Source organism: Scylla paramamosain, chromosome 2, assembly GCF_035594125.1.
Source record: "Scylla paramamosain isolate STU-SP2022 chromosome 2, ASM3559412v1, whole genome shotgun sequence".
Taxonomy (NCBI): Eukaryota; Metazoa; Arthropoda; class Malacostraca; order Decapoda; family Portunidae; genus Scylla; species Scylla paramamosain.
The window spans coordinates 39,109,535-39,136,816 of NC_087152.1; the positions used below are offsets into that span (position 1 = coordinate 39,109,535).

A 27,282-nucleotide genomic window follows, 5' to 3' on the forward strand; every position below is an offset into this window, starting at 1 on the left:
ATAATGAAATTGTATTTTATTGTGACTTAGACTGAATTTATCACTTTACTGTCCAAGACATCCAACACTTGCTACATACATCATATTAATATTCTCATTACAACATGTTCAGATTGGCTTGTAGAACCAAGTCCCTGCTTTTTTTAAAAGTTTTATTAAAATTACATTAGATTGAGCAAGTAGTAATCTTACAGTATACTTAGTATTATATGACAAGTTTATTTAATGGACTGATGATAATTACCACACTAAATTTATCCAGACATTCATATTTCTCACTTCACACAACGATGCAGATACTGGACAATGCCATTCTTATGACAAGTTTTTACATCAAATTCCTGAAGAGTATGCAACAATTTAAAGGATTAGATAGATTCAATCATACTAAAGAAGTGTAGTGAAACATTAATCATGAACATCAAGCAAAATGTGGTGTCAATGAACATTCATGTGACTGGAATATAATTTAGTTGATACAAAACAGCCAGCACACATGCATTCACAAGGAAGTCCAACATATAGAATAGATCTCTGGAAACACTTCATCATTTACTTAGGTTGAAGTTCTAGAAGGATGCAGTTCCTGGACACAAAAACAGTTGATCCAGATAATGATTCATTGATGATTATGTTGTATGCCCTAAATACTATGAAAGTCAAATGTATATCACAGAAATACAGACCTCACCCTAACATTTTGACACAAAATTCCTAATCCTACGGTACTGGGAGGAGCAACAACTAATGCAATCATCAGGTCATAAGTTGTAGTTCATATATAAAGCATTTAAAATATGGGATTTAATGGGCACCTTATGCAAAATTTGAACTAGAATCTGGGTCTGTGTAATTCTATATTTTAGGGCTACAATGGAGTACCAGCAAACAAATATCACAGCCAGAGTTTCTCTCAACTCTATTCCTTCTTTTGTGTGAAGGTCCATTCCTGTACATGCCCTGTACACTGAGTACAAAGACGATTATATTCTAGGCAGATTTATCAATGCCTACAAAATATATGTCTGAAATTCAAATCAATGAAGTAAAATCCTTTCAATTCCATATAGTAAATACTAAGGTACTCATTCTGGAAGGAGGTCGAAGTCATCAGATACATGAACCATAGGCACATGCAAATCATCAATATGTGGCCGGGAGTTTGCATCACAGTCACCAAGCTCCTTCAACTTCCACTCCCAGTCCATCCGTTGGACTGCATGTAGTGATTCAGCCTCATTGTGGTGTCTCAGAACCATGAATTCCTGTTGAAAAGTTTAAATATATTAGTAGGCAGGTGTGTGTGTGTGTGTATATATGTAAGTGGAAGAATGAAAATGATACCACAACTTTCAATAGACTTTAAAACTCAAACTGCATGACCACATAGCTGAGCATCATCTATTCTTATGCTTGACTTATCAAAGTTGTTTATGAATTCTTCCTTATAAAGTGAACAGACAAAGACTATCTCTCCATTCCTGTCTTAGTCTTAACCACAATGTTATACCTACTTGACCACAATGTTATACCTACTTGTTAAGTTTTTACAGTAAAGTGTACGAGGCAGTAGATAATGGTGATGGTTATGATATCTTATATCTAGACTTTAGTAAAGCATTTGACAAGGTACCCCATCAAGGGCTCCTGAGAAAGGTTAGGGCACACGGGATAGATAGGAGGGTGTTAGGCTGGATGAGGTCATCGGTAAGCGACCAGCGACAAAGAGTTGTAATAAATGGCACTAAATCCGAGTGGGGTCAAGTAATTAGTTGGGTGCCACAGCGATCAGTATTAGGGCCATTGTTGTTTTTAATATATATCAATGACTTCAATAGTGGAATTAGTAGTGATGTTAGTAAATTTGTGGCTAACACAAAGACAGGTATATTAATTAGGTCAGAATTGGATGCCATCGCCTTGCAGGCAGATTTAGATAGGATGAATGAATGGACAGACAGATGGCAAATGCAGTTTAATATCAATAAATGCAAAATACTTAGCATAGGTAGAGGAAACCCACACAGCAGGTACACATTAAATAATGACTCTGGTAGGTACAGTGTACAAGAAAGATTTAGGAGTTATAGTTAGCTCTGAACTCAGTCTAGGAAAACAATGCACAGAGGCCAGAAACAGTGCAAATAGGGTATTAGGATTCATTTTTAGGAGTGTTAAAAGTAAAAGGCCGGAAGTAATATTAAAGTTGTACTTGGCGCTGGTTAGACCTCGTATAGACTATGCTGTGCAATTCTGGTCCCCACATTACAGGAAAGATATAGGTCTATTAGAATCAGTACAGAGGAGAATGACCAAAAGGATACAGGGGATGAGGAGTATTCCTTACGAGGCGAGATTGAAGCTGTTAAATTTACATTCTTTAGAGAGAGACGTAGGTTAAGAGGGGAACTGATAGAAGTCTTTAAGTGGTATAAGGGTTATAACAAGGGAGATGTAAGCAAAATTCTTAGGATCAGCAACCAGAATAGAACAAGAAATAACGGATTCAAGCTTGAAAAATTTAGGTTTAGGAAAGAGATAGGAAGAAATTGGTTCTCAAATAGAGTGGTAGATTAATGGAACAGACTCAGTAATCATGTTGTTAGTACTAGGATAGGTGGAAATAGGTAGGTATATTTCATACAGAGACTGCCACGTGTAAGCCTGGTCGCTTATTGCAGCTTCCCTTATTTCTTATGTTCTTAATTATGCTTGCCTGGAGAAACATGTGCTTTCTTATCAAGTACCTCTGCCCTTACCCCCCCCTGCGGCTTTGAGTTTCCGTATGTGCAGAATTCTTGTAATGTCTGAGACATGCACAAGTGAGGCTAATATAATGAGTGCTACAAGTCAAGGCCTAGTACCAAGGAAATATGTCGGCAAACTGCCATAAATAGTTACAATATGTTACCTGGGTCTCTTAAGTTTAAGGCTCCTGTATGGCATGAGATACCACACCACAAACATGGTGGGGATAAGAGAGAAGATACTAAATGCAACAGAGAGAGATGTCTGAAGAATGTGTGGAGTTACATATGAACTGGGTGAAAAATGAGCAATAAAGGAGAACTGGTACTGAAAGTAAGTTGGGTGTCAAGATAGTTTTAGGACAGAAAGTAGTTTAATAGTCTGTTTGCAAACATTGAGAGAAAAGTGACATAAGATCACTTCCAAGGATTATGAGGGAGTTGTCCATAAAGGGGAAGATATGTTTAACAAAACAGGGTTCTGCCTAGAATTATTAGACTTGTACAATGAATAGAATATAACAGTAAGCAGTCCTCTCCTCTGACTGAATGTCTTCAACCTCTCTCTCATCGCCGCAATGTTGCATCTCTAGCTATCTTCTACCGCTATTTTCATACTAACTGCTCTTCTGACCTTGCTAACTGTATGCCTCCCCTACTCCCGTGGCCTTGCTGCACAAGACTTTCTTATTTCTCTCACCCCTATTCTGTCCACCTCTCTAATGCAAGAGCTAACCAGTATTCTCAATCATTCATCCCTTTCTCTGGTAAACTCTGGAACTCCCTCCCTGCTTCTATATTTCCACCTTCCTATGACTTCTTATCCTTCAATTTTTGACTACCACTTTGGACGCAATTCTGGGACTGGCATCTCTTTTTTTTTTTTTCCTTTGGCCAGTGTCCCTTCTATATAGAAAGAAAGAATAAGAAAGAATGCATGCAACAAGAGAAAAATTAATCTTATACTAGAAAACAATTTCATACCTTAATTTTATCCCACTTGTCATCAACATCTTGTAGCCAGGAAAGGAATAATCGTCCATTGTATCGAGACCTTGCATTGCCATCCTTTTCTTGTTCAGGTGAAATTATGTTATAAACCTAAAAAAAAAAAATAAATAAAAAATAAATAAATAATATATATATATATATATATATATATATATATATATATATATATATATATATATATATATATATATATATATATATATATATATATATATATATATATATACTCAATAAATATGTGCATTTGTAATAAATACAGTATATAATTGTTTGGCTTCCCCTACAAGAGCTCAGTGATATTATAAAGTTATTAAGGCCTGAGAGGACAACAAAACATAACACAATGATCACACTGCCCTGACAAATAAATAAAGACATGACCATTAATTAAACTTTACAGCAATCAACTGACCTCTTCATCCTTAAGAAAGGTGCAGACAGAGAAGGGCAATGCTTGGTTGGCCAGTGCACGTGCTGCACGTCCATGCACACGCAGGATTTCTTGCTCAACACTCAACACTAACTTCTCCTTTTCTATCAAGTGCTGGAAAAAAGAAAAGGAAATGATACATGCACATTACTATATTTCCTTGAATAGTAAACTAATATTTCTATTGTTGGGCCTTGATGTGTACCAAGAATGCCTGCATGGACCAAGGTGGATTCTTAATATAGTTGTAGAAAATGAATGAGGATAGAAGAGAATGTTTCCTTGTTTATATGTAATGAGATCAGGAATGCAACTTTATATTGGCTAGCCCCTGTAAGAGGGATGTCAGCCTGGATGAGTATATACTGAACAACAACAACAATAATAATAATAATAATAATTAATAATAATAATAATAATAATTAATAATAATAATAATAATCAGCAAGGTTCACAAAAGACATACCTGAAGTCGAAGTCTGTAGCGCTCTTTTTCTTGATCAGTAAAGAGTTCCTTGAGGAGCTGACTGAGGGAGGCAGGGGGAGACATGATGGGAACAGAGAGCCTAGAGGTGGCATTACCTGCCAATACATATGAGCACCGGTTCATCAGGTAGTCTTTAAACCCTTGTGGTGGCTTAGGTTGAACAGGTCTAAGGTTCTCTCTTCGTCGCTCAATCTGATGGATGAAAGTAAATATTTAAGTAAATGATGCATAATATAGTACTTTTATTCCTTATTCTGAATTCTGCAAAGTAGCAAAGGAAACAAAATTCACAAACCTGCTTCCTGATATTAAGAAATGTTTCATAGCAATTGGTCATGGGCTGATCCACCAGGGAAACAGCTGGTGGGTCACATTCTGGTTCCTTCATCTTTAATTTCCTCTTGCGTGGGTGGACAGCATCATCCATGGTGGTGGTGGGTCGGGCAGATTCCTCTACCTTCACTGTTACCTCTTGTTTAACCACAGAGGTGGAAGCTGCAGTTGGAAGAGATGCTTTTTGAGAACCACTTTTAAACAGTAATTCAAATTAATAATCATATTCTGATAACTTCATAAACTAATTAAGCAAGAATAAAATAATACCTGTAGTAGACTCCTCTGCAGAACTAGAGTTTCCTCCACCACTGCCCCGTTGGGATCTGGTAATTCTTGTACCACTGCCCTTCTCACTACCAGAACTACTGCCAGCACCTCCTTGCTCTTCAGTCTGTGTAGAGGGACATAAGAAGAAGTTCATGAAACATTAAATAGTTGCTAGGAAAATATAGAGCAGAGTACACTTCTCTTCACTATTCTGACCTAGCAGTCTTAAACATCTAGGACAGTTGAAGACATTTATGGATAGAATAGTATAATTTACAAAGATGTCTCCAGGTGCAAAAATGTTATCTTGGATCTTGGGTATTTAAAATAGGCAAGGTAAACTACGCAGAGGCTCACTGGGGTATGTTAAGTGTATCTTCAGAAGCTGGAGAGAGAGAGAGAGAGAGAGAGAGAGAGAGAGAGAGAGAGAGAGAGAGAGAGAGAGAGAGAGAGAGAGAGAGAGAGAGAGAGAGAGAGAGAGAGAGAGAGAGAGAGAGACTTCACACAAATCATTGATTACCCCAAAACCTCTGCTAGACCACCTATCCCTCTAGAATAATGATGATTAAGGTCCTGCAATGTGTTCTTTATCACCCTCATTGAACAATCTAGAACATATACAATCAGGCTCTGATGTCAGAAGATTAATTTCTAAGAGAACAATTTACTTAGGTGAGGGATGGTATGGTAAAATAGTTAAGAGATGTGTAAGAACCACTTTAGGTTGTCAGAAAGGGTTAAGGAACACTACAATAGTTTGGCCATATACATAGAGAAATGGAGAAAAGAATTATTACAAGTCCGCAGCAATGCAAAATTAAGGATATGGAAAAATAATGCAAAGAAAAACAAAAAGCAAAAATAAAACACTAAATGCAGTAAGAGAAGGTTAACCAGTAGATGTTAGGAATATTTTAGGGGAATTATCTTCTTTGAAAGTTCCATAGTAATCATAAATTTCTACTGTACAGGTTTATATATCATTTTGTAGGAGTTTGAGCATACTGGTTTTTAATCTTCCATTATCAATCCTTCTTCACACATACAGTCTATGTACGATTCACTTTTAACTCCTTTCTGTAGTTTATAAACAGCAACCAGTTATACACATTGAACATTCTTTTCTTCCAAAGTCAAATTCATTTAAAAATAATTCTATTATTTTTCCTAACTTAATACCATGGTTCAACTTTCAATTGATTTTGAGCTTTCTCCAAGTTTGCATGATATAATGTGAGTTTGATTTATGTAATCAAAAATTATTTGTATGTCTTATTCAATTAGGAACAAAGCACATGGTTCACGTACATCACAATTCACCTTGACAGTCACTCCTGGCTCCTTGCCATCCACTGGCACCTCCTTTTCTTCTCCAGAACTTGTGTTCACAACATACGGCAACTGTCGATTACTGGAATTCTTCCCATTACGGGTATTTGGTTCCTGTTCAGTCCCACCTCCAAGGACAATCTTGAGTGGGGGCACCTTTGGTCCAGCACCAGAACTGGACTCACTCTTAACGTCATCTTCAGTATCACTGCTATCACCACCATTTTTAGTGCTTGGTGGCTTGGGACTATTGGCTGCCGACCCCATTGGGCTCTTCCGCTGCTCCCCACCGGGTGGTGCATTGGTTGTTGTTGACTGTTTTGGTCCTCCAGCTCCTGTATTGTTCCCTGAAGTGCCACCACGACCTCCAGATTTTACATTCTTGTCTGAATTCCCTATTGGCAGGGAATAATATGTAATTACATTCTAAAATCAAACAGCTTGTTCTTTCCTAAAGTACCAAGTAAAAGCATGCAGAGTGATCATAGAACAGCTTCTTAAGCCCCAAAAGACATTTCCATATTTTATTAATAATTCGCTCATACACTGCTGATTCTGTTATTCATCAGTATTGCCAACAGGAATTTTTAACTTGGTAAAACCAATCTGATCACTGCTTACTGCATGAGCTTTCCATTATATTTTTACACACTTAAAATATGCACAGAACACACCAGTACAGCCAACAGGAATGTTGAATAAAATCATTAGTAACTGGAGTACAACAGTCAAACACAATAACTTACCAGCAGGACGGCCACCACCTCTCCCAACACCTTTGACTGCCACATCTTTGGCTTCCTCCTTTTTTCTCTTTTTCCTGGCTTCTTCATCTTCCTCAGGTTCACCTTCTCTCCCTCTCTTATCTCCTTTGTCTTCCGTTGGCCCAGACTCTGGCCTTGGTGGTCCACCTGCAGCTGCTTTGTCCTCCTCTTCTTCACCTCTTCCTTCATCCTTGCTGCACTTGAATTCATACACATCCTCATTGTTTTCCATTATGTTCCTGGAAGATATAAAATTAACAAATTAAATAATATTGATGACATTTAGCAAACCTGAATCCCAACAAAATAACAATATGTTGCTTATGAAATGTATTGTACTAATGAACATTTCACTGAATCAATGCAAATGGTTCACAAATATCTTAAAGGATGACCATGATGTAAAAATATTCGAGTCTAACTGTGAACAAAAGTACACCATGAAATACAGATCTATTGCAAGAACATCACATATTTCACATTTCTTCTAACATTCTTAGAATTCAGAAGATTCCCTTAACTATAAATAAATTGCATGTCTTACTTGCTGTCGTGGATCCTTGGTTTTTCAGGAGTGCGAGTAACTGCGTTGGGCAAGCGTAGAGTAACACGTGGTGACCCAGGTCCTCCCCCAGGTTTATCCTCTGATGATTTGTTGGCAGGAGGAGTCCGCCTAGACATACTTGTGCAGCTACCACCTGAAGAGCATATCAGTAAACATAAACAGTTATATTACGATTATGTCTCACATCTAAGTGCATTCAATACAATAAATATAAAATACAATGGTAAAGTTCTGAGTAACATCATGTAATAAAATATGAACAATGCTGGCACATGTAAACATACAATAATGAAGCTTTTCAAAATGATGATAAGAATGACATAAAGGTCACTGAAAGTTTGTTTTTTACTTTTGTACAGTAAGTATATAGATGAATGAAGAAATTATGAAAATAAATGTAGCAAAGTGAAGAAAAAAAAGTACATGAAGAAAGAGATGGGGATAAAAATATATTACACCTTGAGAGACAATAATTAGCAATTTAGGAAAGAAATGAAGAATGTAAGAAAATAAGAGAGCAGGTGGATGTGGGAATAAAATAAGAGCAAACTACTTGAAGAACTGAAAAGAAAAATCAACACCTCTACTTTTACTATCAAGTCAAGATGTGGCAACTTATCTTGGCATCATTTATTAACATGAATGTCATCTTGTATGGAAAAAGCAACAGAATAAGGCTGAAAGTGAATAAAGCAAAGATCAAGATGATGAAGATCCAGTAGGGAGGGAGGTATAGGTGTAATAGTTCTGAATTGTGGGATTGCAACACATACAAAAAACTAATACTTGTTTGTGAACCAAGTCAAGGGGTTCATGGAGGCAAGGATGATCCAATGGGAGTAGTACGTTAAGTTTTAAGAGCATTGAGAAGTTGAGTTAAAGTAAGAAAGATTTGTCTTTAAATGGAACAATGGCAATGTGTCAGGGTTTCTGGCACATACTGTTTTGTGTAGCTGTCAGACATATAAGATGAATGCAAAAATAGAAAGAGCAGTGCTAGAAATCAGAACAATTTCTGATGCAAGATGGTTAGCTATAGTGGAGGACAACAGTCAACAGAATATAAAGAAACTAGGGAAAGCAGACCAAGGAATACTGATGTAGTATGATCATGTAATATTACAAGGAAAGAATTATCAAGAGAATATACAAAGTAAAACAACCACAAACTGAAGACCAAGAAAGAGATGGATAGATATGGTCTAGGAAGGGTTGAACAACAAAAGCATTCTGCTAAATTAGACATGTTTGGGACCAAGGCAGCTGGAGTGAGGTCATCATTCATTGAGAGAGAGAATGGAAATGAGCAAATGCCCCAATTCGATGAGGACAGATCTACAACAGAGGGCACACATCACTGATCCTAACAAAAATAGCCATCCAACAAGAGGAAATTAAGAATGAGTTAAATAATATTAATAAAGAATAAAACAAGACAATATGAATAACTTAACAAGCAAGAGGTAAGTGATAAATTACTTTGATAAATTTGTGATGGTCGCATTTTTTCACACGAAGTCACTTACCTAAATAAGGTTGTGGAAGCTCTTCTCCAGAAGATGAGCCCAGTTCTTGTATGAAACCTTGTGCTGCTGCTTCTATAAGTGCTATAATGCCTGGTGATCGACACACGTCTCTAGGTGTCTTCCCTCTACGGTTAACGACATCAACACCTGCACCACATCTCAGCAGTAGCCGTACCAACTGAAATAAATGATCCATTAACATTATGAATTAATCCACTCCCAACTCTCAGCCTGTACTACACAGCAAGCCTTGGATCAAATTAAAATGGTCTATTACCCTAAATAGGAAAAAAAATTTAACAATCTGATATATCAAACAATGACTTATAATGTGCCATTAAACTATCAAAATTTTGAACGTATCTAATACACCTTAAAATATTCACAAAATTTAATAAGAATTTGTATGAATGTAGCTAAAAACTCCTGTTACACACACACACACACACAAAGAAAAAACTTACCAAGTAAAGATAACAGACATACTTATATTTATCCCATTCACATCTCACTTCATTGATGCCAAGACCTCTCTCTCTCTCTCTCTCTCTCTCTCTCTCTCTCTCTCTCTCTCTCTCTCTCTCTCTCTCTCTCTCTCTCTCTCTCTCTCTCTCTCTCTCTCTCTCTCTTAACTCTCCTTCCATACCCCTACATGCAGCATTAATTCTAAATAGATTCCCTCATTTTCTCTATTTTCACTCCCCTTTAACAGGAACTTGAACTCTACCACACATGTAACCCTTACTTTATGAAATTTCATACAATCAACCACCTACTCTCTTGTCTTTACAAAAGCCATCACCATGCTCTTATATAAAATTTCATCCTCCCACACACCATATCAGAAAAGTACACTACTTTCAGTAACATCTTCCATTAAATAAGCTCACAACAATGAATCATCCATGAATATTCCCACCACCAGGAATTATTGTGTATCATTCACGTCTGTCTTGTGCCCTACTGAGGTGTATAAAAGCAGCAAGCCACTTTCTTTCTCCACACTTTTAAACTAGTTTTCATGGCTAGGTTATAGTCAGATGAATTCACAAATAACCTGCAAACAAGATAACAGATGTTATACCTTAAAATGGTTGTTGATGCAAGCATCATGTAGGGGAGTGTCGTTGTCCAGACCTTTGGCATTGACGTCTGCTCCGGCCTCAATCAGCACCTTTGACACTTCATAAAACCCACGGTTACATGCTTCATGCAGTGGGCTCCAACCTGTTGAAGTAGATGGTATGTCTTTGATATTCTAATCTTATGACAATACATTCATCTTGTAATCACACATACCTGGGGATCCATTACATTACTTGAATGAAAGCAGGTAATGTGTGATGCAACATTATCACTGAATGGTACAATTCTGTCCATTTTCTTTGTCACAGATGTCATAATTACATTGTCATTTCAATCAACTCTAATCACTACTGATCTTCATATATTTTTCAATTCAATAATTAATAAGCAACTTCTTAAAACATATGTAACATTAACTTCTAATCAGTGATAGCATATGTTTAGATAGGATATTTATATATGGACTGCACTAATGATGGTTGCAACGCATCTCTGAAATCACTAATTTAGGGGCACTTCAAGACAACTCTGAGAAAGCAGCAGTCAGTCAGAACATAAGTAAGGCAGATATGAGTTATGTTGTGTGCACAAAAGATCATACCTTGAGCTTTTCACACATCTGATGATTGTGCTGAAACAAGACATTTATATGTACTCTTGGTAAAATCCCTGACTTTAAATACATTCATAATGAGTGGTAACATAGAATGAGTGACTGTGTGCCATCTTTCTAAAATTCACTCTTCAGTATGACCTATTACATTAATCACCCCTGTAAAGAGTGACTTGTAAACATTAAAGAAAATGTATATAAAAGTTTAAGGTTACTAATGAGTGACAAAGCAAAGGGAAAGTGTGAACATTGTAACTATCACATGCATGATAGGAGACCCGGGGATCCTCCTTATAATACATGAGTTGGCCTAGGCTAGAACTGTCACCAGGAAGACCTGTTGGGTGACTCAAAATCCCAGCCCTAGCTTACAGGGATAGTAACATTTAGCAACAGTGAAAATATAAGGCTAGGCAGGGCTTAAACACATGACCACAGAATAGCAGCTATGCAGACTTCCTCTATACTAGCCAGATGCTAAAACTGAAAAAGGGTTTTCTGTAGTTCCTGGGGTCTGCAAATATAAATAACCAAGCAGGCTCAAGCCACTCAGATGTAAACTATTAAGCAAGAGAGAGAGAGAGAGAGAGAGAGAGAGAGAGAGAGAGAGAGAGAGAGAGAGAGAGAGAGAGAGAGAGAGAGAGAGAGAGAGAGAGAGAGAGAGAGAGAGAGAGAGAGAGAGAGAGAGAGAGAGAGGGGGGGGGGAAATAGAATAAAAAATAAATAAATGTAAAGATTTGCATTTCACAACAGCACTACTAACACATATCTCCCATCTTAAATAAACCAGGTTTTTTTTTGTGTTTTGGTAAAGTTGGTGTGTCTGACACCTGCTACTCCTTTTTGTCTTGGCATGGTTTCAGTTATCAAAATATCCTTTTACAACAAATACTACTGATTCTTTTCAGGGATCAGCAGATAAAACTTTACCTAGTCCCTACAGAAACCACTGGAAAAATACTTCACACATTTCTAACACCCTCCACATCAATACTACAGTAAAACCTCCATAAACTAAACTATATGGGACGAAGTGGCCGACGATTTATCCAAAAGTTTGGTTTATCCAACAATACACGTTTTTGGCCGGTTTTTATGTACTTAAACATGTACGTTTACAGCATATTTGTTAGCACATTTTAAGCCCCAAGATAGATATTTACAGCATATTTTGTTATTACACACTGCACATAATGCACTAACTGGTCACTTAAGAGTTCACTTAACATTACACAACTTGGTGTTCACTTAAGAGCTCACTTAACTGTACACAACACACTGGTCACATAAGAGCTAACATAAAATTATGCAGTGTACTTTTGCTTGTCACTAAGAGTCTGAGTCCAAGATGTTGACATTTGGCTTATTTGGGTTTGGTTTATCTATATCTGCTAGTTACTGCACCACTACATTCCTTAATACATGTAAACATCACTGGGCTAGACCTGTTGAAGCACTGCCCCAATCGAATTAATGTTAATAAGTCACTCCAGCTATATGATCATTAATTTACCAGATGCAAGTGTACATATATCTATATGATTGATACAGTATCTACAATAATTCAATCATATAAAAAACAGATACAATAATCTAAAAATATTCAATAATCAAACAGTACACATTCTGGAGGAAGCTCCTAACCCGATGTGCTTCGAGAACAAAGACATGCCACAATTGCTACCACCTGATTACACCACCCTATCTACTGTATCTGAATCATTTATCACCTGTACAGTGTTCCATCAAAAATACCTATTCACCTAATAAAAAAGTTCCCAGTAGCACTTAAAAGTAATCCCAAGAGGCACTGCTATGATTAGCTGAGTGGAGTGCTGCCATGTTTACATAAGATCTGTAATGTAGCTAATCTTAAAACTATTGCATACCTAATTTACTTTAAAATTAATTTTCTACATAACTATAACAGTCTTGAGAAATAGCTGGCCATGTAAGAGGTTAGGGAACCTGAGACTGTTGTTGTTAGAAAGCAGAAAGCAAGCAATTAGACTATGATAATTTCCTTGCTTCAATCTTAACAATATTTACACAAAAAAAATAATGCATATATACAGGAAACCCACCTCCTTACAAAGAGAACATCTTTCCAATCAACATAGAAATTGCTACCGGCTAATAATGTTGGTTAGGTACTGAACAGTCTTTTTAAAACAAGTGCCTTCACATTCAATACTAACAATCTAGCAAAGCAATCTACAGCCACAGGCCATAAAATGCTTTGTTGACCATTTTCATAGCAACATATTCTGCTTCCCATCCACTAAAGACATTGGATACTATTATTATTATTTTTTTTTATATAATCACAAAATGCAAGTATCCTGAGCCATCACCACAACAACCTGTCTAATAAAACAAAGAGGTGCAGAGGCGTGAAGAACAGCTTACCCTAGCAGCAGTCAGCCAGCACTATGATCGCCAGCCCGCCCCGCCCCGCCCCGCCAGGCCAGGGGCGCCGCCACACCCCAGGCTTGCCCCACAAATATGCCAGCCCCGCCAGCAGCACACACGCCAGCTCGGTGCACTAATGCCCCACAAAGCAACACAGCACACGCGCCGCACCCCGGAACACCCGCTACACAGAGCCAGCAGCAAGGAAAGCAGCAGCAGGGGTGCCGAGGAGCGGAGGCCGAGACGCCCAAGCCAGAGGTCATCCAACTCTCGCCAAGCCACCGTCATCCACCCGCCCTTCTGCCCCCTTCGCCCCCCCGGAACCCTGCTCTGGCCTGCCCTGCCACACATACTACCCATCCTGCCGCCCGTCACCGCCCCATACACAATAATTGCTACTTACTCGTCACTAACTGCAAGCAAAACAATGAACAAAATACTTGTGAAGAGCGAATTCGAGTTTCATTACATAAGTTTTCTATATTTCCTCAAGGCTAAGGTTTAGTTACTTATAGAATTATTTATTACTGATAATATAATACTAGCTATAATGTTTCCCAATTTATTTCCAGTATATAACTTACAAGTGTTTGTGAACGCTGATGCTCCCCCCCTCCCTCCATCCCAACGACACCCCTGCGGCCTCAGCCTCCATTTTCTGCCGAGCCCGCCTAAATCAAAATACTGACCTCGGATCCAAACTTCTTCCATTTCAGTCACACTGTATCTGCTCATTACATCAAATATTTCCATCAAACCATGTCACTATACACAGAGAGATATAAAACGCCCATTACTTTATACTGAGTGAGGAATGACGATGCAAAAATAAAAATACGCAAGCTTCGATGCCCAAATTATTTCCTTCTTAACACACTAAATATTCCCATTATATTGAAAAATCCCATCCAACCAAGTCACAAGACACGCACAAATATAAACACCGTGGATTTGCTGACAAGAATACTATATACCGTGTGAGGATATAAAATACAAAGACCGGATGCTTCTATTTAGATTAGCGTTCCATGGGGAAGCACGGATACCACCAAGTAGTTTGAGGCACGGATGGTAGTTACACAGCGAGAGAAGAATATATAACCAAGAGTCAAATAACCTGACTTGGAAAAATAACCAAGAGTCAAATAACCAGACTAGACAAAATTAACAGATAATGTAAACAGCAACTCAAACTCAGTTCTATCTATCTTGAATTGCTGTTGCTGCTCACGCTAATTTGGTCCATACATCACTGAACGCTACTAAGTACGCCCACACCCCTCTCCCAGGGATCATGCATAATTGCTCTTGCTTATTGTTGCGGTCATTTCTCTCTCATTCAGTGCTCTCTTCACACAGTTCATTCACTCCAGGCGTGGCCTTCCTCTTACCCTTTCACTGGGCACATCTGGCCACATTATTCTCTACTAGTTTTCTCTCCTCCATTTCCTCCACACGCCCATACCAACTTAACACCCATTGATCTATCTGCCCGTCCAGCCAACTCTCTCAAAATATAAATTCTTCTAACCTCCTTTCTTATTCTGGCAAAAACAAAAACAAAACAAAAATAAATAATAAAAATAAATAAATAAATAAAATAAACAAATAAATAAATTAGTAAATAAAAATAAATAAATAAATATGAATAAAAAAAATAAGGGTAATTATCTATCTATATACCAGGATAACAATCCAATATGAGGTGGATCAGACAAAGCAACACACACACACACACACACCACATTCACACTCTTCCTTCCGTCAGCCCGATGGAAAATGGTAGTGATGATGATGATGATGATGATGATGATGATGATGATGATGATGATGATGATGATGATGATGATGATGATGATGATGATGATGATAATAATAATAATAATAATAATAATAATAATAATAATAATAATAATAATAATAATAATAATAACAATACACATTTATAGTAACAGATCACTAAACTAGAGAGTAAAATGAACGACAAAATAGGTACCCATCTTAAACAAGCATTCTTCCTTGTTTCAAAGATATCCATCTTGCATCTTGTACTCTTCATTGTATCCATCTATCCCATTAACAGCTCTCCCTAACAGCATTACATTTCCCATGGCAGATCCACTTCAACTCTCTTCCCAACTCAACCAGCTGGATCTCTTCCAAAACCAATCTTGCTTTCTCCCATGTACTTTCTGATTTCTCATTTGGTTCATACAGGTCATTTCACACATGTTTCTTATTAATATCAATTACATTCAATCTCTTATTATCTCCTGTTCCCATATTTTATGCTTTAGTCCCATACAATGCAGTCAGTACCACTGCCCCCTCACACAATCCTCTCACTGCCTTCATTCCAAGAGATCTACATATATCTAAACACTGTATTCATTCTTTCCTATATCTTTCTTGTTTCAATCATTCTGAACTTTATCTTGCATAATTATCATGCACAGCAACACTACACATCCTGATATCGCATTTACAATTCCAAATTTTCAATAATTTCTCCATTAACTTTGATACATGTCTCTGCCTCTTTACAAAAGCACTTCATTCCTTCCAATAATCTTAAACCCACACTATCTATCAATAAACCATCACATGCTGCTGTCCAAGTGATTGTCATTTTTAGATTTTCTATTTACTAAAAAGCTTCCAGAAAATGAACAACTTTCCAGATTCTCAAAAAAGCTCAAAATTTTGATGGCGAAGTTTCATTTGGGCTTCATTGAATCTCCAAACACCTCCATAATCATTCAAATAGTTTTGGGAATGAAAGTTCCCCTTTCATGCAAAATGTGATGCACATTTGATGATGCACTTGTCTGGTCACACAGTGCATGAGCTCACTTAACAGTAGAAGAAATCCTACAGAACCTAATGACTGTGTTGGTGTTGGAAAAAACTATGCATTTTTCAAGACGTTGTGAGCTGACATGTCACGATGGGATCAGGTGTCTGGCCACAAACTTCTAAGTTAGTAAATGTTCACATATGTATGATATGAAGACTACATTAACCATTTCAAATTATGTGTTGACAACATTAGCGACTTTCTTGATGATAATTCTGTGATCATAAATAATATTTTCTTCATATTTTCAGGATGGCTGTCCCAGCCATCTTTTTTTTTTATTGTAGCTCATACTGTCTCTAGGAGGATCCATTTCTCACTCTCTCTGACATTAAACCTGCTATCAAAGCTCACTGTAATGACATGTTCAATCAAGTCAACCTTGTATGTCTGTTTTTAAAACAACTTTTTTTTTTCTTGCTGAAAGTTTACTCACATTCAATCTGCACCCAAGAGGTCAATTGCTCTAATCCTTCACACTACCAACTTTCAAGTTTTACTTTTCTATCATTCCAAAGCTTTTGAACACATCTTCAGTAGGGAAAGTCTTGAGCACATATCTGTTCAAAATATAGCTAATTGATAGTATGGATTTTGAAAAGGACAACAACTAAGGATATTCTGACATTCATCAATGAATTTTAGCCATTCATTATCTCTTTGGGATGTTAGTAAAACATCTTCTGTTGTCTCTACTTCATAGACCTCCAAACACTGATTATTTGAAGTTACTCAATAAATACTACTTTAATTTTATTACTAGTGATAGAAACCACCTGAGGCTTCTTGCACCAGCTGCTGACTATCCCATCCCAATAACAACTGCCGTCCCCACTCACCTCACCTTCAGAATAACTACAGACTGACATGGAGCTCTACAGGGATTCCAAAGTATTAATTGATTTCTAATAAACCTTCCATCATTTCCCATTCCTGTGACCCATCAGCTATTATCAACCTCTTGGGCCATACTGATCCCCAAAGTTCAATACTGACAACTTTGGGGACACTTGCTTTAGACACATCAAAAACCTTTAATAAAACATGTTATAAAATCTTCAGTTCTATGCAGCCCTCTTATATTTTTATCCATGTCTCTATATCTATGTCTAGTCTTCTAGTTGGGCATATTTCAGCAGCCTAAAATGGCAAAATAAATTGTGAACACTGAAGACCCAAATACTTTCTTTACTTGTTGGGTTGCCATAAAACTAATTTCTTATTCACAAATCCATAGAAAGAACACAATTTCATTACATACACAAATAATGATAAAATCAATTCATAATGTTAATGATTGGCATTGTAGCATGTATACATGTTTGTATACACAGTAGCTATTACTATTCTATTATGATAGGCATGCAAATGTTGACAAGAAATAGAATAAATTAAAAGTTAGCAAACTTCAATTTAACAAATGGAAAACAATCATTCAACAAATTACAAGCAAGAAAAATATAATATGCTTCAACACTTAATTTTTTTCTGCTAGGATGAAGACATAGCACCACTAACCAGCATAGTCTGTAGCATTGACATCCGCCCCTTGAGAGATGAGCTGGGAGATACGGTCACTGTCCCCCTTTATTGCAGCAACATGAAGGGGTGTTTCTCCCCTCTCATTGCGCTTGTTCACGCCACGGCCAAAGCTTGGGGTGCTGGGTGTACGAGGGCTACTTGAGCGGTTCACGTCTGCCTTGTCTAGTGGGAGTAAAATTCAAGATGCATGTGCATACAAAATATACATCAATGAGTTTCTACATCCATTCTAGTCTTTCATTATGAAATCTACTTGCTGTATGCATCAAATCTTTGTAATAGGAAGGTTAGTGGTCCTTTTAATAGTGAAATGAAACACTTTTAATAATTTCTAAGATAAGAATATTCATCCCAAATAGCTTGGGATGAAAGTAGCTGTCACACCCACCTGGAGGAGATGGGGATGACAACTGCATGAGGAGGGCGATCTGCTGCCTCTCCGACATGGGCATGACTGGCCGGCTGGGGGTATGGTGGGCTGTGGTCACGTCTTCTGCCCACCCCACCATTGTTTTGCTGTGAGTCCCCACGCCACTGTTCCCACTGAAGCCAGTCTTCTTCTGACAGCCAATGTTTAGACTGTTGCTGCTGTCTGTCAAGCCTTGGTGCTCTGAGGGAATCTTGTTCCTCAATTCACTTTCAGCTATTGACATTAGAAATGAGAGATATGAGCAAAAAGAAAGAAATATATATATATATATATATATATTAGACAAAAGATATGAAAAGTACATAAATTAAATGATTAATATATCAATAAAAGCAAGGTAAATTCTACACAAGCAAGGAAGTATGGAGAAGGAAATACGACAGAAGCACTACAAGGGAGAAAATCAGTACCATCTCTTTAGTTTGTTACCTACTGTATCTGTCTGCACACCAGCTTGACATCCATGTAAATTAAGGAGTAACTGAAAAGTGCTTACATGCCTACATTCATTTTCAGAATCATGTGGCTGAAGATGCTGGTGAGATTTTTGTCTATAATTTGCAGCATCAGTTGTGACTAAAATACTAATTAAATACTAAAGATGTTGATACCTGGATCATTTTCCTTCTGTTCCTTGCTGGCAATGAACAGTTTGCGCTTGGAATGAACTGGCCTCACCATTGTGGTCACCCATCAGGCTGAAATTGGAAAATATACACACATAAATATGCATGAATAATTTGATGATAGTACATGAGTGAATGAGTGACTGGGCAAAACATTACATATCTGTATGACTATCATAATTGATCATTATTTAATTTGCAATGATAGAAATAATTTGCTAGAAGTAAAGTATGCAACAGTCCCAAAACCCCTCTTGAACTAAATTATCTAATCCCTTTTGATACTTTCTTTGACTTTTGGGGAGTGGCATCGATACTTGATCCTTTGATCATATTTAGCACCCACTCTTGTTTGACAAATGGTAATGCAGCCAAGGGTACTCCACTACCAGAAGTTTTCAGATAACTGCAGGTCTCCTCCCATCCCAGTACATTATGTTCAGCATGGATCACTCCTAGTAGCAAGTGGGTACAGGATGTAAGCTGATGGGTTGTAACTCTGTTGTCCTGGTGTGTGGCATGTGAATGGTCTCAGTCCTGCCTAAAGATTGATCGCTATGAGCTCTAAATTCTTTCCATAAGGGAATGGTTGGGTGGGTGACAAGCAGACAATCGTGGGTGAATCAGGGATTTTATGTTAACTCCCAAACAGTCCACGGGTTACACACAGGTACTCTATCTTACATATCATACAGCATAGAACGTTTGAAAGAACCTGGCTTATACAGTACATCCTCATTTCATAACACACTAAGTTCTTTCTCTTAACTACAATAACTCTGGATGACCTAGCAATAAATGTACTTACACATGATTTACTTACAAGATTGCAAACCCCCCAGCTTTGGATAATGTGTAAGACAACTGAGCCAGTATCTGCAGGCACACCAGCAGTTAGAATTAAAGTTCAACAATATAATTCATATGTAAACTGGAATTTTCTATCCTGAGTAAAATTCATTATCTACCAAACAATTTGTTATTAATAATACCAAGAATGCTTTTAAGGTGTTTATAAAGAGCAAAACTGAATGATGGCAGAGCAGAAGCAGCAATCACAGACCCTGGCAAAGAATTTCACACCACAACCGTTCTCAGACTAAACAATCTTCTGGTCTTGAGTAACAAATATTTCTGAGTTCATTTCAAGGAGTGATCATAAGTACTGTACCCCTACAATCACTCATCTCAAACAAATCAGTCATATGATTATGAGATCTTTGGGCACAATCTAAATAGTCAGGAGGGTAAAGGTATGTTGATCTATATCAAGAAAAGACTCAAGTTTATAACTGTGGACTTGGACTCAGGATTCAGTGAGTGTTGTGGTGACTTATGGCAGAGCTGACAAGTTATTTAACTATTTATTTATTTTTCCATACAAAGAAGTCCCACTAGTGACATTTTTTTCAATTATTACATGAAATCAATAACAGAAATGACAAATACAAGAAGACTATAAATAATAATCTTCCAAATATCAGCTGAATAATTACACAACAGAAATGAGATCAACTAACATACAAAAACTTGTTTACTAAGAAGATAAGAGATAACCCTTTGACTCAACATATGTGGGGTATCACCAGGATAAGAGGAGATGGAGGTGGCAGTACATTGGAGCTGATATTCACCAATGATGACTCTACAGTGGAAGACATACAGGTTCAGAGCCCCTTTAAGAAAATTATCACGTCATGCATAAGTCAACCTTATCTATGATATTGAAGAGGGATGGAGTGTGGAACAGAACACCGGCAAGACAACAACTGCTTGTGCTTTGTTTGGAAGGGTCAGAAGTTCTGCCACTTACACCGCTCTGTGTAGGTGGCAAATACATTGGCATGATTTTAGGTCCCTATTTAGAGTGAAGTGAAATTCAATACTGAATTAGTCAGCCTCACCCAGGATGGAATAATGCAATGTTGAGCACTGTAGCAATAAGATTATAAGGTTATGTATATATATGAGAAAGCAAATTATTTACTGAGGCAAAGGCTCAACACTTCCTAGATTGACTTCTTGGGGATGGAGATTGATACCAAAACCAAGAGGTTTGGTGGCAAGCTACATAAAGTCATCAGAGAGTGTACAACAAAAAGGGATTTTAAACTTAAGTGCAATATGAGGAAAAGAAGCAACAAAAGCTTCATCATATATAGAAAGTTATAGCCCAAGACAAAAAGACAGCAGGGACTCTATGAGTTTGTGAAATTTATGAATTGTGATAACCAAGGCACTCCACTTACAAGAAGATGCACAGAACTCAGGATGGAGTACTGTAGGCTCAACAACCAAAGTAGAAGAGACAAAAAGAATGCAGAGAAATAGAAGAAACAAGAAATTGCCATGAATGTAAAGGCTAATCCAAAAATACTTTGGACCTAAATCAAAGCAAGAACTGAGACCTGTACCAAGATACTGCAAAGAAATTACAGACAGAAAGTGATAAAGATATGGCAAATGTATTATCAAAACATTTTTTAAATGCAATGAGATGTAAGGAGCTACTGGCAGTAGAACAAAAAGTTGTACCAGCACCCAAGGATCCAATATTTACTAAGATCAGGAATATTATTTATCAAATGGGAAGGAACAAGCACCACATCTTAATAAGCTACATCCCAAAATAACAAAAGAAATGATGTAAGAAACACCTGGAACTCTGGGCCTGTATTTTGTATGGTGCTTATGATGACAACTTCTGACTGTCATAGCTAACAGAATTTATGACAGTCAGAAGTCGTTGGTCATATCTCAATCACCATCTGCCGCTAGAATGCACACTCACAATTTGTCAACTTTTAAAACTGATGGAATGAAATAGATTCTTGACATAATTTTCTTGGATTTCAATTGTTTTTTACCATATTATGACTTCTGGGAGAGTTAGACAGTGTATCTAATCAAAAGAAAAATAATAAATAGTGAAGATTATTAACAACAGCTTGACACATGCAGGCTGTGTGAGGCAAGGTTTAAGAAAACTGATTGTACTGCTCCCAGCTATTATTTATAATAATACTTAATTGCCTCAAAGAAGGCCATTATTTACTCATAGTTACTAATATTTATTTTTATATTTATAATAAAAAAACAGCTGAGGATCATGTTATGGTACATACAGCCATGTTGCTATGATGTTGACAGACTTCTGACTGTCATAAGCGATGGTAAGACAGAGTGAACCCTGTCACAGCATTATATGACAGATAATGGGAGTTTATGAACGAAGATATTAGTTTATGACAAAGTTATGATTGAAATGTTGGGTCATTCCACACTAATGTCATCCTGAGGGCCAAAATTGAAGAATGGTCTAAACTAGGTTTGTAATATACCAAATTAAAGCTGAAAACCTGTAGTTTCCAAATTTGAAGAGAAAACTAAAAAAAAATATCAAGCCAAATTTTTCTATGAGGCTTTTGAAGTTGAAGAAAATAGTAAAATAAATTTTTACAAAAAAAAAACCCTAATTTTATTTTCGCATTTTTACATTAAATGAATGGTTGTTGATACTTACCTTGATGTATGTTAGAATTATAGTCATCGCTGTATTAGGTTAGGATGTAGTTGGTATTCTAAGCAATTTAGTAAGTTCAGAAATAATTACTTATATAAAGCAATATTGAATGTAACGACTGTAACGAAAATTTCATGTTTGTTTCCATAGGTCAGTGATTTTTAGAGCAGCTTAATATAACTTCATATCCAATGTATATTTAGTTGGGGAGTACCTATGCACCATTTGTCTTTTCTCTCTGGATATCTATTTTACTGGAATTATGTTACGGTCGTTTCATCGTGCGAATGAAACGACCGTAACAGACTGTCATTCTGCGTCCATGTGCTGGTAAGTACCTAATATCTGGTATTTTCTATTCCCAACAGACATCTTTGAAAATGTGTCATTTCCTGCCACTATTCAATAAACAATTGATAGTTCTGTATATATATATATATATATATATATATATATATATATATATATATATATATATATATATATATATATATATATATATATATATATATATATATATATATATATATATATATATATATATATATATAATAGGGTGATCCAAAAAGCCATTTATGCTCTGGTACTTAATTATTGTCATTATTTTTGCTTGATTTCTTAAGGGAATTGCAGTGAAACAACCATAATGAAATTATTGAAACAACCATAACGGCATTTATTATTTTTTGTGGGAAAAACTGAAATGGTATTTGACAAAACCTATACATATTTGCAAACCTTAAAGCTTCATCTATAACCCCCATATAAAATATTTGGATTTTTCTTGTAATCTCACAGAGTTTTCCACATGTATAACATTAAGTGAAAGTCAAGATTGCATTTGTGAAACGACCGTAACATCCTCCTTAACAATTAATAGCAAGAACACCAATAAATGCAGAATGTTCTGGAGTCTCATTATCCTCTTTAGCCATTAGTACCATTTTGGTAAAAATCATATCACGCTAACTACATAACTTCTTGAGATATAGGTAAGAGTACACCCATAAGTTACCTCCGAGTGAAACAACCATAATGGTGGAATGACCCTGTGCCATTTTGTTTCACTATGACAGATGGACTTGGCTATGACAGTTTGTAGAATATGGGCCCCGAAGTTAATCTTAAACAGCTCATTCAGTAAAGGAAAGATGCCTGAAACAGGAAAAGTGGCAATGTAAATTTCATCTGCCAGAAAGGAAGAACTACATTTGATCCAGCAAACTACAGGCTGGTCAATTTGACAGTTGTCATCTGCAAAATTATAGACTTTATACTTACAACAATAAAGTATGACTTATATGAAATAAGACAAATGATTTAGCACAGCTCAGTCTGAGTTTACATCAGGATGATCTACAATGTTGCAGGTGATCAAGGTGTTACATAAATGGATAGAGGCTTTAGATGAGAATCTGACCATTGATGTGATGTACTGTGATTTCATGAAAGCCTTTGACAGAGTGCCACACCACCAGCTACTGCAGTGTACCTGCCAATGGGACAGATGGCCAATACACTGCATGATCAACTAAATTCTGACAGGAAGAAGGCAGAGAGTTGCAGATGACTGGGAGATATCTGGCTGGAAAGATGTCACCAACAGAGTGCCTCAGGGATCGGCTCTTTGGACTCTATCATCTGCCATGTTTATAAATGACCTATTGGAGTTTCTGAAAAATGGCAGTGAAATGTTCTTGTATCTTCACAAGTATCAATGACATACTGGCATCAAGAATACCTAAGTGAGTTAATGAGATGAACAGAAGAGTGGTAACTAAAATTTCATTCGGAAAAAATGTAAATACATGAGGGTTGAGGGAACAAGTGTGAAGAATCAGGAATACACCATGTATAGCAAACTGAATAAAATTGTACAAGAAGAGGACTGAGATGTGATGATCGACAGCAGATTGTGCTTTCCACAACATCTGGTTAAGAAAACCAATAAGGCAAATGAAATTACAGGCATAATAACATTTGTACACTTAGATTCTGATACACTCAAGACCCTGTACACAGTGAGACTATACCCAGGACATGCAAATCTAATTTGGTGTCCATACATGGTGTAAGACATTAACATCATTGAAAAATGTGCAGCAAAGATCCCACAAACTTGTACTACTAGAATCAAAGAATCTTGAATATGACAAAAGACTACAAAAATTGATTTTTCCACTCTTTTGTACAAAATATCTCAGGGGGACACAATTGGAAATCAAGATAGTGGCTGGCAAGTATGATGACTGAATAGTAGGAATGTTCCAGGTAAGAGAAGACAACACTAGAGAAGGCAAAAACTAAAATATTCAATACTTGTACAAGATTAAATATAATGAAATGTGTTTACCAAGACCACCACACACAGCCATATAGGAGATGTGGGCACTGAACAGGCACTACAGGCCTCTTCTAGATTTTCTGTGAGTATGTGCTGTTATAGCAGCAAGAGAACAGAGGCTACAGGAGTGTACTGTAAAGTGTGTTTAAGTGTCTTGGTAGGTGGGACATTGCTGCATGAGTGTAGGGTTACGCCTGTCAGCCCCTGCTTCCCTGGCATAAGCAGCAAGCGAGGCATGGAAATGAATGAAACTTCTGGGTCCCATGCTCCACGGAGAGAGAGAGAGAGGGCAGGCAGCCATGAGCGTCAGTCAGCGACAAGGCTCAGAGGAGAAAAAACGTCCTGTGGAGTCAGCAGCCAGGCACGAATGTGAGCAGATGTGGAGCAGAGCAGTGGAGGCAGCAGCAGCAGCAGCAGCAGCAGTGAGACGAGTGTGGTGCTTGCGAGTCTGAGACAGCACCTATGGATGCACTGGCGAGCAGACCTGTAGCAAGAGTGGATGTACACATGGTGACCAGAGTCTGGTACCTGGACATACGGCAGCCTGCACAAGGTGCTCTGGAGGCCAGAGGGAGCACTGGCCTGGAAGAAGACTGCAGAAGGTAGACACTGTAGCTGGCCGTGGAACCTCCCTGCTGCTTGAGGAACAGAAGCTGGCGGAGCCTCTGTGAGATGTCTGTTGTAGTACCTGAGGGCTGACCTGAGGAAGGACTGTGCAAGGAAGATTTCCTGTGGTTGTCAGAATTACCAACAGCTGGGAAGTGCCTCGTGTGTGTTTGGGCACCAAGTTCTTGTCCTTCTGGGTGACTGTGCTGATACTCGTAGTGTGTTGAGGCTTGTGGTGTCCACATCTGGCCTTTTGTGTTCTATGGAGACGTCCTTGTGACTCTGTGCTCTGTGTGTGTGTGGACACATGAGTTACTGTGCCTGGCATGTGATTGGATGGAGTGCACCACACTTAAGACTCTATGCTCTTCTTGGTGAAAGTATCTGCACGTGTAGTGAGACACAAGATAGCTGTGCTTGTTCTCTAGTGAGGAAATATACACCTGTGCTGTGCATAACAGTCTTTGCACGTCTTTCTTGCCTCACACTCCACTACTACCCCAATCCCTAAGAGTTGCTTCCATCTGCAACGTGGTGCCTGGTTACAGAATGCTGTTCTGACTTCTCTGTGTGAGTTGCTGCCTGCCCTGGTAAGAATTTTACTAGTGGCTGGTCAGCTGTGGACGGCAGTGTAAGTGGAGGGTGCCACAACAATACTTTCACAGAGATTAAGTATACTACATATTTCCTGTAAGTGACAGCTATTGTTAGTCAGAAGATGTGATTATAGATATCAATAATTTCTTACACAAGATTCATTAAAGAGAATCACAGAGATTTGTCCAGAAACATCCACATCTCCCAACAGCAGACAAAAGTTGCTTTTATTTTTTATACCAAGGTTTCAATATGTGTTATGTATGACACTTTTTTCATGTTTCCATCAAATATCACTTGTTTCCAAGATAATCTTTTGATGCTGATATGCTTTTGAGCAACCAAAGCCCAGCAGAGGAGGCATGTCAGAGTTGCCTGAGGACCCAATGGTGATAGACACTGCACAACACTGGAATCCTCACACACCAAAATGCCCCCGTAGAGATTCCCCGCATGGCCAGGAGTGCGAGGCAAGCTGCACATGGCAAGTTAAATAAAGCTTGCATAAAACTTTATTCAAGTTCTAATTTTTATCAGGAATCACTAATTTTGTCTTGGAAAAAATACAACTGATGTTCAGCAAAAACAATTAGCAAATTAATTTAAAGCAGCCTAAAATCTGCCATAAAAAAAAAAAAATGGGGTTTTTGTCCATCAGTTTTGGGATGGGCATAATTCTGGACACTCATCAAGTCAGTAAACCAAGTGAGTAAATAAATACCAATATACACAGTTGTAGTGGAACCCTTTTGGAAGAGATGACTGGTAATAAACAACACGAGGCTTCCTGCTTCAAAACTAGGCCGCATGGTACACTGATACACGTGCTTCTGCAGTCATTCACACCATGGGACGGAAATATTAGGGCCACACTTTTAAACACCGTCCACAGGATGATGCTCCCCAACTTAAGGTACCTTTTGGGCATCCTAAATTGTAAGTTCTAGCCTTTATTTAAGCTTTTGAGAGATCAGAATTACTAGAAACGACGGTCATTCATGAAGTAACACCATGTCCCGTGGAAGTGACTAGGTAGAGATAAGAGAGCCGGATGTCATCCTTCTCGTCTGCTTCAATTTTCTATGTCACTACTATCGCACCTTTTGTTACCTTTCCTACAAGTTCTGAGCACTGGGAAATGGAGGACCTGGCTATAATTTGAGACTATTCAAGTACGAGATGTA

The 27,282-nt window shown here is 37.6% G+C and overlaps 1 protein-coding gene across 5 annotated transcripts in view; it reads right to left on the bottom strand.

Moving 5' to 3' along the window:
- LOC135114802 (ankyrin repeat domain-containing protein 11-like) overlaps positions 1 to 27,282 on the bottom strand; it is a 27,588-nt gene continuing 306 nt past the window's right edge. Inside the window, exons 1-16 of one of the 5 annotated variants that reach the window (XM_064030913.1) lie at positions 24,044 to 24,219; positions 23,567 to 23,706; positions 19,014 to 19,100; positions 18,361 to 18,615; positions 17,949 to 18,134; positions 10,547 to 10,689; positions 9,463 to 9,640; positions 7,916 to 8,069; positions 7,354 to 7,610; positions 6,587 to 7,002; positions 5,279 to 5,402; positions 4,971 to 5,170; positions 4,655 to 4,867; positions 4,171 to 4,302; positions 3,732 to 3,848; positions 1 to 1,265 (exon numbers count right to left, since the gene is read on the bottom strand). In XM_064030913.1, coding sequence (XP_063886983.1) covers positions 1,086 to 1,265; positions 3,732 to 3,848; positions 4,171 to 4,302; positions 4,655 to 4,867; positions 4,971 to 5,170; positions 5,279 to 5,402; positions 6,587 to 7,002; positions 7,354 to 7,610; positions 7,916 to 8,069; positions 9,463 to 9,640; positions 10,547 to 10,689; positions 17,949 to 18,134; positions 18,361 to 18,615; positions 19,014 to 19,083 — 2,625 coding nt within the window. In that variant the 5' untranslated portion in view covers positions 19,084 to 19,100; positions 23,567 to 23,706; positions 24,044 to 24,219 and the 3' untranslated portion in view covers positions 1 to 1,085. Of the gene's footprint in view, positions 1,266 to 3,731; positions 3,849 to 4,170; positions 4,303 to 4,654; positions 4,868 to 4,970; positions 5,171 to 5,278; positions 5,403 to 6,586; positions 7,003 to 7,353; positions 7,611 to 7,915; positions 8,070 to 9,462; positions 9,641 to 10,546; positions 10,690 to 17,948; positions 18,135 to 18,360; positions 18,616 to 19,013; positions 19,101 to 23,566; positions 23,707 to 24,043; positions 24,220 to 25,423; positions 25,561 to 27,282 lie in introns of those variants that run through there. The other 4 variants (XM_064030905.1, XM_064030920.1, XM_064030928.1 and 1 more) reach the window with 4 other exon arrangements.